The 16356-nt window shown below is 40.5% G+C and overlaps 1 protein-coding gene across 1 annotated transcript in view; it reads left to right on the top strand.

Moving 5' to 3' along the window:
* The window catches only part of dpyda.1 (dihydropyrimidine dehydrogenase a, tandem duplicate 1), a 358262-nt gene that overhangs the window by 261765 nt on the left and 80141 nt on the right, over positions 1-16356 (top strand). The window contains exons 18-19 of the mRNA XM_062991432.1: positions 11852-11972; positions 13889-14008. Of these exons, the coding sequence (XP_062847502.1) occupies positions 11852-11972; positions 13889-14008 (241 nt within the window). The remainder of the gene's footprint in view (positions 1-11851; positions 11973-13888; positions 14009-16356) is intronic.

Raw genomic sequence — 16356 nt, 5'->3', positions numbered from 1 at the left:
CATTGATTTATTTTTTTATTGTATTTATTTATTTATTTATTGTATTTACTTATTTATTTTATTGTATTTATTTATTTGTTATTTGTTTATTGTATTTTTATTTTTTTATAATTTATTTGTTATTTATTTGTTATTTATTTATTTTATTTATTTATTTATTTTATTGTATTTATTTATTTGTTTTTTATTTGTTATTTATTTATTGTATTTATTTATTTTATTATATTTATTTATTTGTTATTTATGTTATTAATTTATTGTATTTATTAATATATTTATTATTTTTTACTTTTTATTGTATTTATTTATTTAACATTTAAGTGCATACATTTTTTTTTATTTAATATTTAATTGTATTCATAGATCTTTAAAATCAACACATGAAAGTAGACAAACAATAAATAATTAAATAAATAAAAGTGCTGAATAAAAGAAAGCACAAGATTCTATTTATTTATTTATTTTATTTTATTTTATTTTATTGAATTTATTTATTTTAATGTCATTTAATTTTATTTATTTGTTAATTTATTTAAACTTTAATTGCATTGATTTATTGTTTTTAATTTGATATTTAATTGTGTTTATTTATTTATTTTATTTATTCATTTATTGTATTTATTTATTTTATTATATTTATTTGTTATTTATTTATTGTCTTTATTTATTTATTTATTTATTTATTTTATTGTATTTATTTATTTAAATTTTAATTGCAAAGATTTTTTTTTTATTTAACATTTAATTGTATGTATTTATTTATTTAATATTTAATTGTATTTATTTATTGGGGTGGGGGGTCTTTACTTTGGGCCTTAAATTGTAACCACCGTCTCTGAAACTGAAACTGATGAAACTGTCCATGTTTGATCTGGTTTTTGTACCAGACTTGGTGCAATTTTTGCAACGTTTCTATTTCTGTCTAGGCTTGGGACCACTATGAAAAGTGCACTGACAAGTGCACCTCCTAATGGCTAGTCTCCTCCCCTTAACTTTATTGGACACTAGCCAATCATGTTTATGCAGACGGCTGAAAGCACCACTGAGATTCGAACCCTGGATCCCCAGATCTTTATTGATCTTTATTACTTATTAATGCTTATTATCTGTTTATATTATATGGTCCACTACCAATTTATTCTTCTTCTTAAGGTATGACAGTGCAGTTTTCCTTCAGTTTATATTAAATGTCTTTATTTATTAGACATCAGCATGGTATTATTATTATTGCAGGTTGAGAGGGCACAAAAACAACTCAGTACCTGCGACAAAAGCAGCTATTATCTTATTGTTCCTCCTCAAGTTTTTCCCCCGGCCTTTAAAATGGCTACTCGGATTCACAAATTAAAAGCGGTGCGCGCTCCCTTAACTACTTTCAGGCCACCGAACGGGGCCCGGTGGCACGCTGCCTCTATCATGTCACCGGAGTGAGACTCTTAACGAGAGCGCCCACCCGCCGTGACCCCGCACAGCGAAATTAAAATTTCAGGCGCAAAGCCACCATCCCTGCTTCACCCCTGTGTGTTCGACCCTCGGTGCCTGAGGGTGTGAAAGACCCCCTCTTTGCTCTCTGCTTTCCATCTTCTTCAGCTCTCTACACTTCCCCCTTTTGAACCGAAATGAATCCCACATGGGGTTCCACCTGCCCTGTGAGAAAGAGCACCGGGAGAGAGGAAATAAATAAAGAATTCTATTTCATTTCGTACCGTGCAGTCGTCCCTCCTGATCGGTGCTGCCAGAGATGCTCCGCGGTTCACTCCACACTTACTGCTGCCCACCAGAATGCACTCGAGCGAGGGCTGTAAAGCTCTCCGTGTTTGACCGTGTGCCCACTGGGCAGCCGGGCTCTTTATACCACGCTCCTGATTTTATTTTTCCCCAGCTGCAGGCTTGCATCGCTCCCGGGTCATTATAGCCTCGCCCCGCCAAATTTCGCCGGTCAGTCGTCCAAGAAGTAAGCCGACCGAAAACGTAACGTACGCGGGTGTCATGCCAGTTCAGCCATGCATGTAATGCTATGTGTAGCGGACTGCACGGAACACAGGGACCCACTCGCCGGCCCATAGACCCGCGCCCTCGCCCCCGTCTGGCCTGTAATGAGCTGTCACCGGCAGGCCTCGGTGGGAGCGCGTGCCCACTGCGAGAGCACGGATCGTACGCGCAGCATCTGCTCGGTAGCTGGTGCCTGGCAGCAGGCCATAACCCTGTCTCTCTCGCTGGAACAGGCATAATGCAATTTCCCATGACCCCTCTGGGAGGAGGGCCAGCCCTGCTTTCTGCACCACTGTGTTCTTGTTGTTCCTCCTAAAGACTAACAGCGTTCGGCTCATAACAGGCCGTGCCCTGAGGACGCTCGACTGCAGCGCACAGCGACCGAACACATGCTGGACCCGTCACGAAACGTGCCAAACATCTGGAGCACAGCTATAGCTTCATATGCTAAATAAAAACCATTAATATATTCTGTTTTTTCACTGGTTATGGAATTATTCTCATACAGTCTGTTGCTTATACCGGGCATGTTTACATGCTTCCTATCCTCCTCTTATCATCAGGTTGTAGCTCTTGTAGCTCTCTGCAGAACAGACGATCTCTGCTGGCTACGTATCACAATCCACCCCTTCACCCAGATTTTCTTCTTTTCCTCCTTGTTTTTTCACTTGGATGAAGTCTTAAATGAAAGAATCACCTTGTCTCTTGCATGGTATTGTGTCATATTCCTCGTCACTTCTCGTGTGTGTTTTCGTGACAAGACGTTTGGGTTTGGGAGACCCTGACTAGGAATAGGACTGACTAGGAATAACATGAGCACTGACAGGTGAAGTGAATAACACTGATTATCTCTTCATCACCTGTTAGTGTGGGGGATATATCGGGCAGCAAGTGAACATTTTATCCTCCAAGTTGATGTTAGAAGCAGGAAAAATGGGTGAGTGTGAGGATCTGAGCGAGTTTAACAAGTGCCAGATTGTAATGGCTAGGGTCAGAGCATCTTCAAAACTGCAGCTCTTGTGGGGTGTATCTGTCAAAAGTGGTCCAAGGAAGGAACAGTGGTAAACTGGCGACAGGGTCATGGGCGGCCAAGGCTCATTGATGCACGTGGGGAGCGAAGGCTGGCCCGTGTGATCCGATCCAACAGACGAGCTACTGTATCTCAAACTGCTGAAGAAGTTCATGCTGGTTCTGATAGAAAGGTGTCCGAATACACAGTGCATTACAGTTTGTTGCATATGGAGCTGCATAGCCGCATAGCCCATGCTGACCCCTGTCCACCACTGAAAGCGCCAACAATGGGCATGTGAGCATCATAACTGGACCACGGAGCAATGGAAGAAGGTGGCCTGGTCTGATGAATCACGTTTTCTTTTACATCACGTGGATGGCCGCGTGCGTGCGCGTCACTTACCTGGGGAAGACACGGCACCAGGATGCACTATGGGAAGAAGGCAATATAGTTTCAGATTGCATTTCTTATTGCAGCGGCGGACTGTGTTAGGTGACAACATTTTTCCAAATCACTCTCAAGCCCATCTAGTTATATTTACAATAGTAGCTTAATGGTTTCTCCTCCAGTGCTGTCACTGACATTCAACAGTGGTTTCCGGACTTGCACTACACACTGAGATTCTTTTCACAATTTTGATTTTGTTTAGGTCTTTCAAATCAACACATGAAAGTAGACAAACAAACAATAAATAAATAACTAAATAAATAAAAGTGCTGAATAAAAGAAAGCACAAGATTCTAGTTGTATAGCTAAGGCCCTACCTAATTTACATCCGTGAAAATCGTGTCACAAACCGTGAAACGAGAATCATGAAGGTGATTGTTTAATCTGGTTTTTATTTATTTATTTATTTATTTATTTATTTATTTATTTATTATTTATTTATTTATTTATTTACTTAATTTATTTCATTTATTTTATTGTATTTATTTGTTAATTATTTTGTTATTTATTTATTCTATTTATTTATTTGTTATTTATTTATTTACTCATTTTATTGTATTTATTTATTTTATTGTATTTATTTGTTATTTATTTATTTATTGTATTTATTTATTTTATTGTATTTATTTATTTGTTATTTATTGTATTTATTTATTTGTTATTTATTTATTGTATTTATTTACTTATTTTAGTGTATTTATTTATTTTATTGTATTTATTTATCTATTTATTTTATTGTATTTATTTATTTGTTATGTATTGTATTTATTTGTTATTTATTTGTTTTTTTTTACTTTTTATTGTATTTATTTATTTTTGTTTATTTTTTTACCTTGTATTTGTTTATTTAAAATTTAATTGCACTGATTTTTTTTATTTTATATTTAATTGTATTTATTTATTTATTGTATTTATTTATTGGGGGGGTCTTTACTTTGGTTGATGGTTTCTCCTCCAGTGCTGTCACTGACATTCAACAGTGGTTTCCGGACTTGCACTACACACTGAGATTCTTTTCACAATATTATGTACTGTAGAGGGTGATATCTACAGTACATTGTCATTGCATTATGCCTATAAATCAATTGGAAATTAAATGCAGGTACAGTAGAAATGCCACTAGAAGAAATGTGATTAATGACTTATGTAGAAATATAGTTGACCCTATAAACCAGGGGTGCCCAGTACGTTGATCGCGATCTACCAGTCAATCTCACAGTGCTCGCTGATAGATCGCGCCTTATTCAAACAGGTCAACACGATCGACATGAAATGTGGCCACTGTTTCTTTAATTTGTGGTTTGTTACCAGAGCTAAACCTCAGCTCACCTAAAGCATCTAGAACGTTTTCATTCATCAGTAGCCAGTTTGCGCCATTTTTGCATTTTCTTTTTAATAGCCAAGCACAAAGAAACCAAAAACGGTTCGATTCGGGGAAGAACACGGCAAAGATGCTGTTTTATTCATACGTGGAAGAAGCTGATGGAGAATATTCAGATCTCATGCTACATACAGAAATTTTAACCCTACAGTCTGACATTCATATGAAGTCAAGCGCCTCAACTGGACAAGTTTGGAACTTGCTGGCTGAGGAAAAATATCCAAACATATAAAAATGTGCCACATATTTGACAAAATTTTCAGCTCAACATACAGGAGGTCCTCGACTTACGTCGGAGATCCGTTCCTACAGACGCAACGTAACGCGATTTTCGTAAAGCTGAATATCAATATAGGAACTAAAGCGCATTTTTAAAAAAGCTACGACGCTTCTTTGAAACATGATGAGGCAAATCTTATTAAAAATAGTAGTAAATTCGACTGAAATAGTAGATCTCAAGCCACGAAAGTGTGGGAACCCCTGCAATAAACAAATATGTTTGGATTATTTGTATTTTTCAGTAATTATTTCTACAGGTTTGTTCATTAACAGGTAAAATCAGCTTTTGTTGCCTGTAGTAGTTTACGATTGGCTACTTCAACCGTTAAATCTCAGCAGGAGGTCTGCAGTACTATCAGGAGCTCAGATATTACAGCTCCTGCACTGACGGACGACTGACTCGGAGTGGACGGGTTGAACCCAACATTCGAACCTTCTTCATTTGTTCACGCTTTGTTTACGTCTTGAATAAATCAAGTCAAATCGCTGTGAATAACGACAAAAAAAAAGTAGTAGTGATTTTTTTATCTACAATGGAGTAACCTTTGCTGTACCCCATCTAAAGCTTTGAGAATATGAGTGGCATATTTTTGGGTGCAGATACCCACCCCTTCCTCTCTGTGTCTCAAAAGCAGAACACAGATCCTCAAATTTCATCAGACAAAAAAGCGTTTTTTCTCTTTTCTTTTATTTATTTATTTTGTATTATTTATTTATTCTCTTTATTTAATATTTTGTTGATTTATTTCTTTTTATTATTAGTTTCAACAATTAGCCATAACATTAAAACCACCTCCTTGTTTCTACACTCACTGTCCATTTTATCAGCTCCACTTACCATATAGAAGCACTTTGTAGTTCTACAATTACTGACCGTAGTCCATCTGTTTTTTCTGCATACTCATCACTGCAGTGACACTGACATGGTGGTGGTGTGTTAGTGTGTGTTGTGCTGGTATGAGTGGATCAGACATAGCAGCGCTGCTGGAGTTTTTAAACACCTTACTGTCCCTGCTGGACTGAGAATAGTCCACCAACCAAAAATATCCAGCCAACAGCACCCAGTGGGCAGCGTCCTGTGACCACTGATGAAGGTCTAGAAGATGACCAACTCAAACAGCAGCAATAGATGAGCGATCGTCTCTGACTTTACATCTACAAGGTGGACCAACTAGGTAGGAGTGTCTAACAGAGTGGACAGTGAGTGGACACAGTATTTAAAAACTCCAGCAGCACTGCTGTGTGATCCACTCATACCAGCACAACACACACTAACACACCACCACCATGTCAGTGTCACTGCAGTGCTGAGAATGATCCACCACCTAAATAATACCTGCTCTGTGGTGGTCCTGGGAGAGTCCTGACCATTGAAGAACAGCATGAAAGCAGGTTAAAACAGTATGTAGAGAAACAGATGGACTGCAGTCAGTAATTGTAGAACTACAAAGCGATAATATGGACAGTGAGTGTAGAAACAAGGAGGTGGTTTTAATGTCATGGCTGATCAGTGTACAAATATTATTTGGGGGCCCAACAGAGCCTGGATTTTTAAACTGATAAGGCATGGCATAAACTTTTCAACAATACTTCAGTCCCTTTATTCTGTACATATAACTAATTGTTGGCCTCATTTCAAGTTTTTTTGGCTGTATTAAGTAAATTACAGGTGCTGTGAGAGATGAAAGATGGAACTTCCTTTTTTAGACTAAATTTGCTTGCTTGGTGTGGCGGGTGGTTAGAAATACATCCACATTAGTGCAGAATAACCTTTTGAAAGGTGAAAGCAAAGTAACTAAAGTCAGATTTGATCGGACTTGTAAGAGTGGGTGAGCGTGGGACATAAAAACCAGCCCCGTGCAGACCTCCAGCCTACACTTATTTTTACATTCTTACTCTATAAAAATCTATATATTGTTAGTAATGTGCTGCCTGTTGTGTGGATAAATGCTGAGAGGACTTGGATGAGCTGTGCTGGTAGTGCAGGGCTGAAGGAAACCCGTGTAATTTATATAGTGGTGCGCATGAATACACATAAACAAGCCGTCCGCTTTAAACGTCCGTGAAGACGTGGGTGGTGTGTGCCTGAAGTGTAAAACAGGATCTCGATCAATACACAGGATTTAGACTAAAATTCACTCCTAGGGTCTGTCTGAAAACCTACTGATCTCTCTACATAGATGCATTTTAGGTCATCCTACACTCCTGAGAAGAGGGCGTGTCTAAATTCTTAGATCCCTTAAAATGCTCCTTCTGAGGCGCCTTAATTCTGAGTGATAATCTGACTGAATAACGAGGGAGCGTCCGATGCTTCCTCAGCGCTGAAGGCAATCCCAGCATTCAGTGCGGCACAACTTATCTCACAAAAAAATTACAAATATGGTGGACAGATGCGAAGCAACCAACCGAGTTCTTTTTAAATGTAAACAGATTCTCAGGTAGGCAATACACAGCAAGGCAGCTCACTAGGTTTTCAGACAGACCCATAGTGTCGTCCACTTCAGTCTGAAATGACAGACTCTCCAGGACTGACTGTAACTACAGATCAAAGCTTTACCAGACTAATACACTGTCTGTTAATACAAAACCTCAAGCTTGTGGGTTTTAATGCATTTCATTTATTAGGATTTGAAGGTAGGGCGGCACGGTGGCTTGGTGGGTAGCACTGTCACTTCACAGCAAGAAGGTCCTGGGTTGGATCACCAGGTAGATCGGTCAGGGTCCTTTCTGTGTGAAGTTTGCATGTTCTCCTCGTGTCTATGTGGGTTTCCTCCGGGAGCTCCGGTTTCCTCCCACAGTCCAAAAACATGCAGTCAAATTGCCCTATAGGTGAATGTGTGTGTGTGTATGTGGGTATCTGCCCTGTGATGGACCGGCGCCCCGTCCAGGGTTTTACTGTGTGCCTTGCGCCTATTGAAAAGCTGGGATAGGCTCCAGCACCCCCGCCACCCTGATTGGATAAGCGGTTAAAAATTGAGTGAGTGAGTGAGGATTTGAAGGTGATTAAAGGTTTTACACACTTTGGTTCCATTCGTGACAGGACAGGTAGCCTGGTTACCCATGATACATCTGTTCAAGTTTAACATCGAACACCATCAAGACCAATTTTGTACTTGTAATATTTGTACTGTGGAAGGAAACCCACACAGACATGGGAAGAAGGAATTACTTCACCTGGGAATTGAACCCATCTTACTACTTTTATTCCTATGTTTTACATACACACCAGTACCAGACAACTGCTTTTAGTTTTGCACAAGGGAGATCTGGTTTTCTCCCACAGTCCAAAGACATGCAAGTGAGGTGAACTGGAGACACTAAATTGTCCATGACTTGTGAACTGTTGAATCTTGGGGCGTGGGTTTGCTTCGTTCTCCTCAATCAGAGCGGGGATCGGCATTGGTGGAGAGGAAGCATGATGCAATCGGGCAGTTGAGAAAATGCATAAACAATATATATGTGTGTGTGTGTGTGTGTGTGTGTGTGTAAATCCTAATAAACAAAGAAACAAATAAAACACAATACAGTTTTTAAATCAGCATCAAGGAAACACAATTCACAGCACCAGCTGATTTAGATTTTCCCTGAGGAAATAAATTCATGAGAGATTTCAGTCCTGAAACCGTTTTAAGGCTCCGTGACTCTACCAATACAAAAGGGGGTAAAATTAGCTGAAACGGTGGAGAATCGTTCTGGATGTGGCTGAGCTACCAGAATGTTCTCAAAAAGAAGTCACAGAAGAACCCAGACAGACATCAGACTTCACTTTGATGACCCCCCCTACCCCCACCTTCCCCATCACCCCAGGCTTTTTGGGATGCAGTTTTGTGGACTGCATTGTCAAAAGAGTTTGAGTAGGAACTAGAGAGGTGCATTTCCTGAAGAAAATACGAGTGTGATTGCAGCTCATCTAGTGAGCTGCCTTGCTGCCCACTGCCTATCTGATCAGCTGCCTTATGCCTAGTTCACACTAAACGATTTTTGCCCGCCGACTGGTCGGCGCTAGATTTGCCAGCTCGGGAACAACTCGGCGATCGAAGCTCGGCTCTCAATCGCTAAGTGTGAACTGCTCAACAACTCGATCTGAGCAGTTCGCCGAGCGCTCAGCAACTGAAGATAATTATCTAGCATGTCAAATATCTGGATATGAGTCGCCCAACTGGCAATGAGTGCGATGTCAAACAGGCAATGAGAATGTATGATACGGGGTGAGGGGAAACGCAGGGGAGGAGTTGTAAAAAGGTGGGGCGGGGCACACACTCATGTTTTACAGTATTTCTGACCTTATTGTTAAAAATCAAAATACCCACACTGCATTGCAAAAAATATTTATTAACCTCCAACTCACTATAGAACAATCCATGCTGTTCGTGTTGCCAAATCCACTTAGATTCATTTATTTTCCTACTTGATTTTAAGCTGCACATCAGCACACAAACTTTGATCGCTTGCTACTTGTTGACGTGCATTTTTGGATGTGGTATCATTAAACCCCTCATCACCTCTCGCATTTGTTTTTGTGACAAAACGTAGTTTGGGAGACCAGAGAAGCTCTTCTGCGATTCCAGTTGGTGATGGATGGTGTAGTGTGTGACCCCCTATCGCCCATCAGTCGTGTAGTGTGAAATATACACTGACTTGAAAGACTCCCGATTACAAGAGATCCAGTCGTGTAGTGTGAACTATACAGAGACCTGACGACTTGGAAAGTTGTGTAGTGTGAATTTGGTAGAGAGTAAAGTAAAGTTTGGTAAAGTAGAGAGGATTCTAACTGATACTTAACTTTAGAAGCAGATTATTGAGATGCTCTAGTTAGACAGTGATTGTCACCGACTGTCCACAGCCACAGTGGGCAGGGACTATGTGGGCAGGGTCTTCAAACTCTGTGTAAGGACTCGGATTGGCAGATAGTGAAAAATGTGGAAAATGGGTGATTGCTCACTGGTCTGAGACTCAACTCGAACTCGTTTCTAGTGACTCGACTCATGACTCGCAAAAAAATGACTTGTAAACAACAAGAGTCGCTAGCGTCAGCAATATATATAATATATATAATTTTAACCCGCAACGCACTTAATGGGTAAATGTTACAGCCAGCTTAGTGATAAAGCGTCGCTCCCTACTCCCTACACAGTTTGAAGTTCACTTCATTTGAACATTTTCATTACCTTTGGATTGGAATCTTGCTTAAAATGGTGGAATACACTACGTAGTGCACTTCACTGGAACAGCTGGGGTGAATGGAACGCTCCTACAGAATTGGCGCTAATGGTTAAAAGAACCGCTTTCTGAACCAATCAGACCTTCTGATTTTAGTTTTTAGTAAGAAATGCTGTTATTTGTATTTGTTCAGTTTGCGTCACACAGATGATTGTCAGTGAAACGCTTGATCGGCTTTCTAACGAGTTCATGTTTTACTTCACAACCGGGAAAAGTTTGGAGGTTTTTAATTATAAGCACATTTACAGAATAACGGATTATATTTCTAATGGGACACACGCTTATAAACGTAATAGCATCTGGAAGAACATAAGCTAAGGTAAGCAGTGGTTATGATTGTTTTTGCTGTGTTTGGGATTTTGGCCGCTGTGCCGTGATTTATCGGGCGCTTTTGTTCTGTAATGAAAACAAAACGTATCAGTTGAAGCTTTTAACTGGAACCTTCTTGTTACAGAAATTATATTCATTTGCACAGTGACGAGGAAAGTAAAGGCACGAAGTAAAACGACTAAATACAGTCGCTAATCTGTTGTTGTTTTTATCTGAACTTACAGATTATTTGTTTATTATTTCTACGCTACATTTCCAATATATGTTTTGGGTATATTATATTGACTCGTGACTTGACTCGGACTCTAATCTAAAAACTCGTGACTTGACTCGGACTCGTATTTTGTGACTTGTGAACATCTCTGGTGTGAGCAGCAATATACCCTCCTCGACTGCAATCAGGGATCCCCAGCAGCGGAAGACAAATTACATTTGGAGAAAATGCATTAAAAAAAAATAGAAAAAAAAAGTTTGTTAATGTTTATTTGTTATTTATGTTTAGATAAATGCCTATGTATAAATAATATATCTTTATATATTATTTAAATATCCATATCTAAATGTTGACACCTGCACCAAGAGAAGTTCCTTGTACACCTGGTACTTGGTGAATAAATAAAGATGCTGATTCTGGTTCTCAGGATGTAAATGCTGTCTATGTAGAGAGCTCACTAAGTTTTGGGACAGACTCCACACAGAAAGGACCCGGACCGCCCCACCTGGGAATCGAACTCAGGACCTTCTGTTGTTCCTCACATTAGATTGGTGTTCATCAGGGCTTAAAGGAAGTGAACGTGCAGGAACGGTTTATGTTTTGCTGTGGGATGGGACGTAGGGGATGAGCAGATTGCAGAAATGTGTTGGGTGTGAACGAGGCGGATGCTGAGCAGCCTCTCCCGTCTCCAAACAGTCGGACTGACAGGCCGGGAGAGAGTGTAATAAAGCATGAATCCTCCCGGAGCAGCAGTTCACACTTATATAATTCCTCTATTACTCTTCAGTCTCTCTCTCTCACTCTCTCTCTCTCTCGCTCTCTCTCTCTCTCTCTCTCTCTCTCTCTCTCTCTCTCTCTCTCGTCTACCAACATAAAAAGCTTTTTTTGTGTTTGTTTGTTTATTTTGTCCATTTCATTCAGCCGTGTGAATTCCGTTTGTTTTTGTTTGTTTGTTTCCCCGTCCAAATTTGAACAGGATCCAGAGCTGGTGCGAAACATCTGCCGCTGGGTTCGACAAGCTGTCAAGATCCCGTTCTTCGCCAAGCTGACCCCTAATGTCACCAACATTGTGGATATTGCCAAGGCTGCACACGAAGGTAACGCCTTTTGTGGTTTCACTCACGCATTCACATGAGAAGCAGTAAATCCGCTTTTGTGCTGCTGTGTCGTTGGCGCACTTTTGCCATGTTGGACTCTCAGTTTTTGTGCTTGCTACCTTTTCAAAGCTCCTCCAATGAGACGAACTGTTTGACATGATGCTGTAAAAGCATCTCAGACCATACGAACACTTAACATGAACAAAATTTAACGTTAATTATTCCTAAACAACGATTGAGGAATTTCATTAGTGGAGAGAACTTATGAGCAGTAATAATTAGGATAAGTTTAGTCTTCCTGTTTTGTTCTTTTAATACATGAAATTACTTATTGTTAAAAAATAAAGCTTATTGTGTTTGAATGTACTAAAAGAACAACAGCCTGGTGTGCCTGGTTCATGCCGTTACTTTGCTCATGTAAACCTCAGCCAGTCTGGCTACTAGCTGGATTAAAGCTTGACCTGAACTTTGTGAGTGAATATGAGACAAATCTGCATTTGTGTGGAATAACCATCAGATCCAGTGTTACAGCTCCACATGTATCTGTGTTTATCTGGATTTTCCTCCCTGTTTCACTTTTAAACTTGTGTTACAGCTCGAGCTTCTGAGAAATTGTGAAAATCAGCTTCTCCGAGAGTCTAAATCGCTTATCGTTAAAAATAAAGCTTAACGTGGTTTAATGTATTAAAAGAATAAAACAGGAGCACTAACCTTAAGCATTAAGCGTTTTTCGTATGGCCTTAGTAATTTTTTCTGTGTTGTTTGTACAGTCTTGAGTCGTTTTTCGGCGTTATTTGTACAGCCTGAGTTGTTTTTTCAGTGTTGTTTGTACAGCCTGAGTCGGTTTTTCTGCGTTTTTCGTACAGTCTTAGTCGTTTTTTTCTGCGTTGTTTATATGGCCTGAGTCTGTTTTTCCGCGTTGTTTGTACAGCCTGAGTCGGTTATCTGCGTTGTTTATATGGTCTGAGTCTGTTTTTCTGCATTGTTTGTACAGGCTGAGTCAGTTTTCTGCGTTGTTTGTACAGCCTGAGTCAGTTTTCTGCGTTGTTTGTACAGCCTGAGTCTGTTTTTCCGCATTGTTCGTACAGTCTGAGTCGGTTTTCTGCGTTGTTTATATGGCCTGACTGTGTTTTTCTGCGTTGTTCGTACAGCCTGAGTCGGTTTTCGGCGTTATTTGTACAGCCTGAGTTGTTTTTTCAGTGTTGTTTGTACAGCCTGAGTCGGTTTTTCTGCGTTGTTCGTACAGCCTGAGTCGGTTTTCTGCGTTTTTCGTACAGTCTTAGTCGTTTTTTTCTGCGTTGTTTATATGGTCTGAGTCTGTTTTTCTGCATTGTTTGTACAGGCTGAGTCAGTTTTCTGCGTTGTTTGTACAGCCTGAGTCGGTTATCTGCGTTGTTTATATGGTCTGAGTCTGTTTTTCTGCATTGTTTGTACAGCCTGAGTCTGTTTTTCTGCGTTGTTCAGACAGCCTGAGTCTGTTTTTCCGCATTGTTCGTACAGTCTGAGTCGGTTTTCTGAGTTGTTTATATGGCCTGAGTCTGTTTTTCTGCGTTGTTCGTACAGCCTGAGTCGGTTTTTCACATTGTTTGTATTGATTTTACTGCATTATATCAAACAGTTTGTCTCATTGGAGGAGCTTTGAAAAGATCAGCGGCAAGCACAAAAATTTAGTTCCCATGTAAATTCACCCTAACTCACAAAGTTCAGGTGGAGTGTTATTACAGCAGTTAGCCAGACTCCCTCAGGTTTAGCACGATTATTTAGATGACGTGAGCTCTGTAACGGAACGATCTACCATCGCTGGGTTTTTAGAAGCAGCACCAGGCTGGTCCAGACCCTGCAGCTGTTTGTGGGCTTCATGCCGTCTCATTTCTTCTTCTTCTCTCTTTGTTTCTGTGTAAAACCCATGGGTGCAGGTGGTGCAGATGGCGTCACCGCTACCAACACGGTCTCGGGCCTGATGGGACTGAAGGCAGACGGCTCTCCCTGGCCTGGCATCGGTAGAAACAAGCGCACCACATATGGCGGCGTGTCTGGTAAGTGTCACCCAACTCACTGGATCACTTTGAGTTTCCTCAGGGGCAGCGCAGCCAGATCGTGGGCGTGCAAATGTGTGTAAATCTATTATTTACCACTCTGTTTTTGCAGTGTGTGTGTGTGTGTGTGTGTGCACATGCTGGTCAGTGCTTCTAATAGAAGAGACAGATGGAGCTAAGTGAGGCTGAAAGTTCTGCTAATGCTGCCTTATTATTATTTATTATTATTCTTTTTTGATAAAATGGTACAAAACACGTAAAAAAGACGAGGTATCGGACACGAATTGATTTGATAATGCTAAGTTCACACTACACAACTTTAAATGTGTTCAGATGTCTGTACAGTTCACACTACACAACTGGATTATGCCCCTGTTCCACACACATTTACCCCACCCCACCATGCCTAGTTCACACTATACGATTTTTGCTCGCCAACTGGTCACCACTAGACCACTTGGAGGCAACTGGGCGTTCGCTCGGGGATCGAAACTCAGCTCTCGATCGCTATGTGGGAACTGTTCCTCGACTCGATCCGAGCAACTCGAGAAAAATATCTAGCATGTTAAATATCTGAACCAGTCAGCGACTCAAAATTGTGTAGTGTGAAAGGCGTTGCAAATGGCAGCGAGTGCTATGTGGAACTACAGCCAATGAGAACGCAAGATATGGGGTGAGGGGAAACCCGAGGAGGAGTGTAAAAACGTGGAACAGGGGCGTAATATACTGTAGTTTCTATCAGAATACATCGGCACACACACAAGCTTTACAGTATTTGTGACTTATTATCCAGGCCAAACCATCATACCAACAATACATCGCGAAACATATTTATTAGCCTCCAACTCACTACAGAACAGATGCCTTCTGCTGGTCGTGTTGCCAAATCCACTCAGATTCATTTATTTTTCCTCTTTGCTTTTACGCTGCACATCAGGACACAAACAACTTTGATTGCTCTCTCCTTGTTGGCGTGCATTTTTGGGCGTGGTATCATTAAACCCCTCGTCACTTCTTGCGCATGTTTTTGTGACAAAACGTAGCCTGCGTTTCCTCCCGGTGATGGATGGTGTAGTGTGTGACCCCCTATGGCCGATCAGTTGTGTAGTGTGAAATACATGACGACTTAAAAGACTCCCGATTACAAGAGATCCAGTCGTGTAGTGTGAACTGTACATACAGTAGATCTGTAGTGTGAACTTGGCATTTTGCGTTCATAACAATCACAACCTGATCGCAACACCTTTCACACTACAGGATTTTGAGTCACAGACATGTACAGATATTTAGCATGCTAGATATATCCACACAGAAAGAACCCTGGCTGCGTGGTCGGGGAATCGAACCCAGGTCTTTCTTGGTGTGTGGCGAAAATGCTACCCCTTGCACCAACGTGCTGCCCTGTTTTTAAACATCACAATTACAATCTGTTTTCAAATTTTTTTATTTATTCATTTTTCTTTTTTCTGTCTACTAGTCCTCAATGTCTTTCAATATTAAAACCACCCCCTTGTTTCTACACTCACTGTCCATTTTATCAGCTCCACTTACCATATAGAAGCACTTTGTAGTTCTACAATTACTGACTGTAGTCCATCTGTTTCTCTATATATCTTTTTAACCTGCTTTCACCCTGTTCTTCAATGGTCAGGACCCCCACAGGACCACCACAGAGCAGGTATTATTTAGGTGGTGGATCATTCTCAGCACTGCAGTGACACTGACATGGTGGTGGTGTGTTAGTGTGTGTTGTGCTGGTATGAGTGGATCAGACACAGCAGCGCTGCTGGAGGTTTTAAATACCGTGTCCACTCACTGTCAACTCTATTAGACGCTCCTACCTAGTTGGTTCACCTTGTAGATGTAAAGTCAGAGACGATCGCTCATCTATTGCTGCTGTTTGAGTTGGTCATCTTCTAGACCTTCATCAGTGGTCACATGACGCTGCTCACTGGGCGCTGTTGGCTGAATTTTTTTGGTTGGTGGACTATTCTCAGTCCAGCAGTGACAGTGAGGTGTTTTAAAACTAGAGCAGCGCTGCTGTGTCTGATCCACTCATACCAGCACAACACACACTAACACACCACCACCATGTCAGTGTCACTGCAGTGCTGAGAATGATCCACCACCTAAAAAATACCTGCTCTGTGGGGGTCCTGATCATTGAAGAACAGCATGAAAGGGGGCTAACAAAGCATGCAGAGAAACAGATGGACTACAGTCAGTAATTGTAGAACTACAAAGTGCTTCTATATGGTAAGTGGAGCTGATAAAATGGACAGTGAGTGTAGAAACAAGGAGGTGTTATGTGGCGGTTTTAATATATACATATATATACTGTATATACA

This window comes from Trichomycterus rosablanca, chromosome 3 (genome assembly GCF_030014385.1).
Source record: "Trichomycterus rosablanca isolate fTriRos1 chromosome 3, fTriRos1.hap1, whole genome shotgun sequence".
Classification (NCBI taxonomy): Eukaryota; Metazoa; Chordata; class Actinopteri; order Siluriformes; family Trichomycteridae; genus Trichomycterus; species Trichomycterus rosablanca.
The sequence above is the reverse complement of the archived record's forward strand: the minus strand, read 5'-3'. Positions and strand labels throughout refer to the sequence as shown.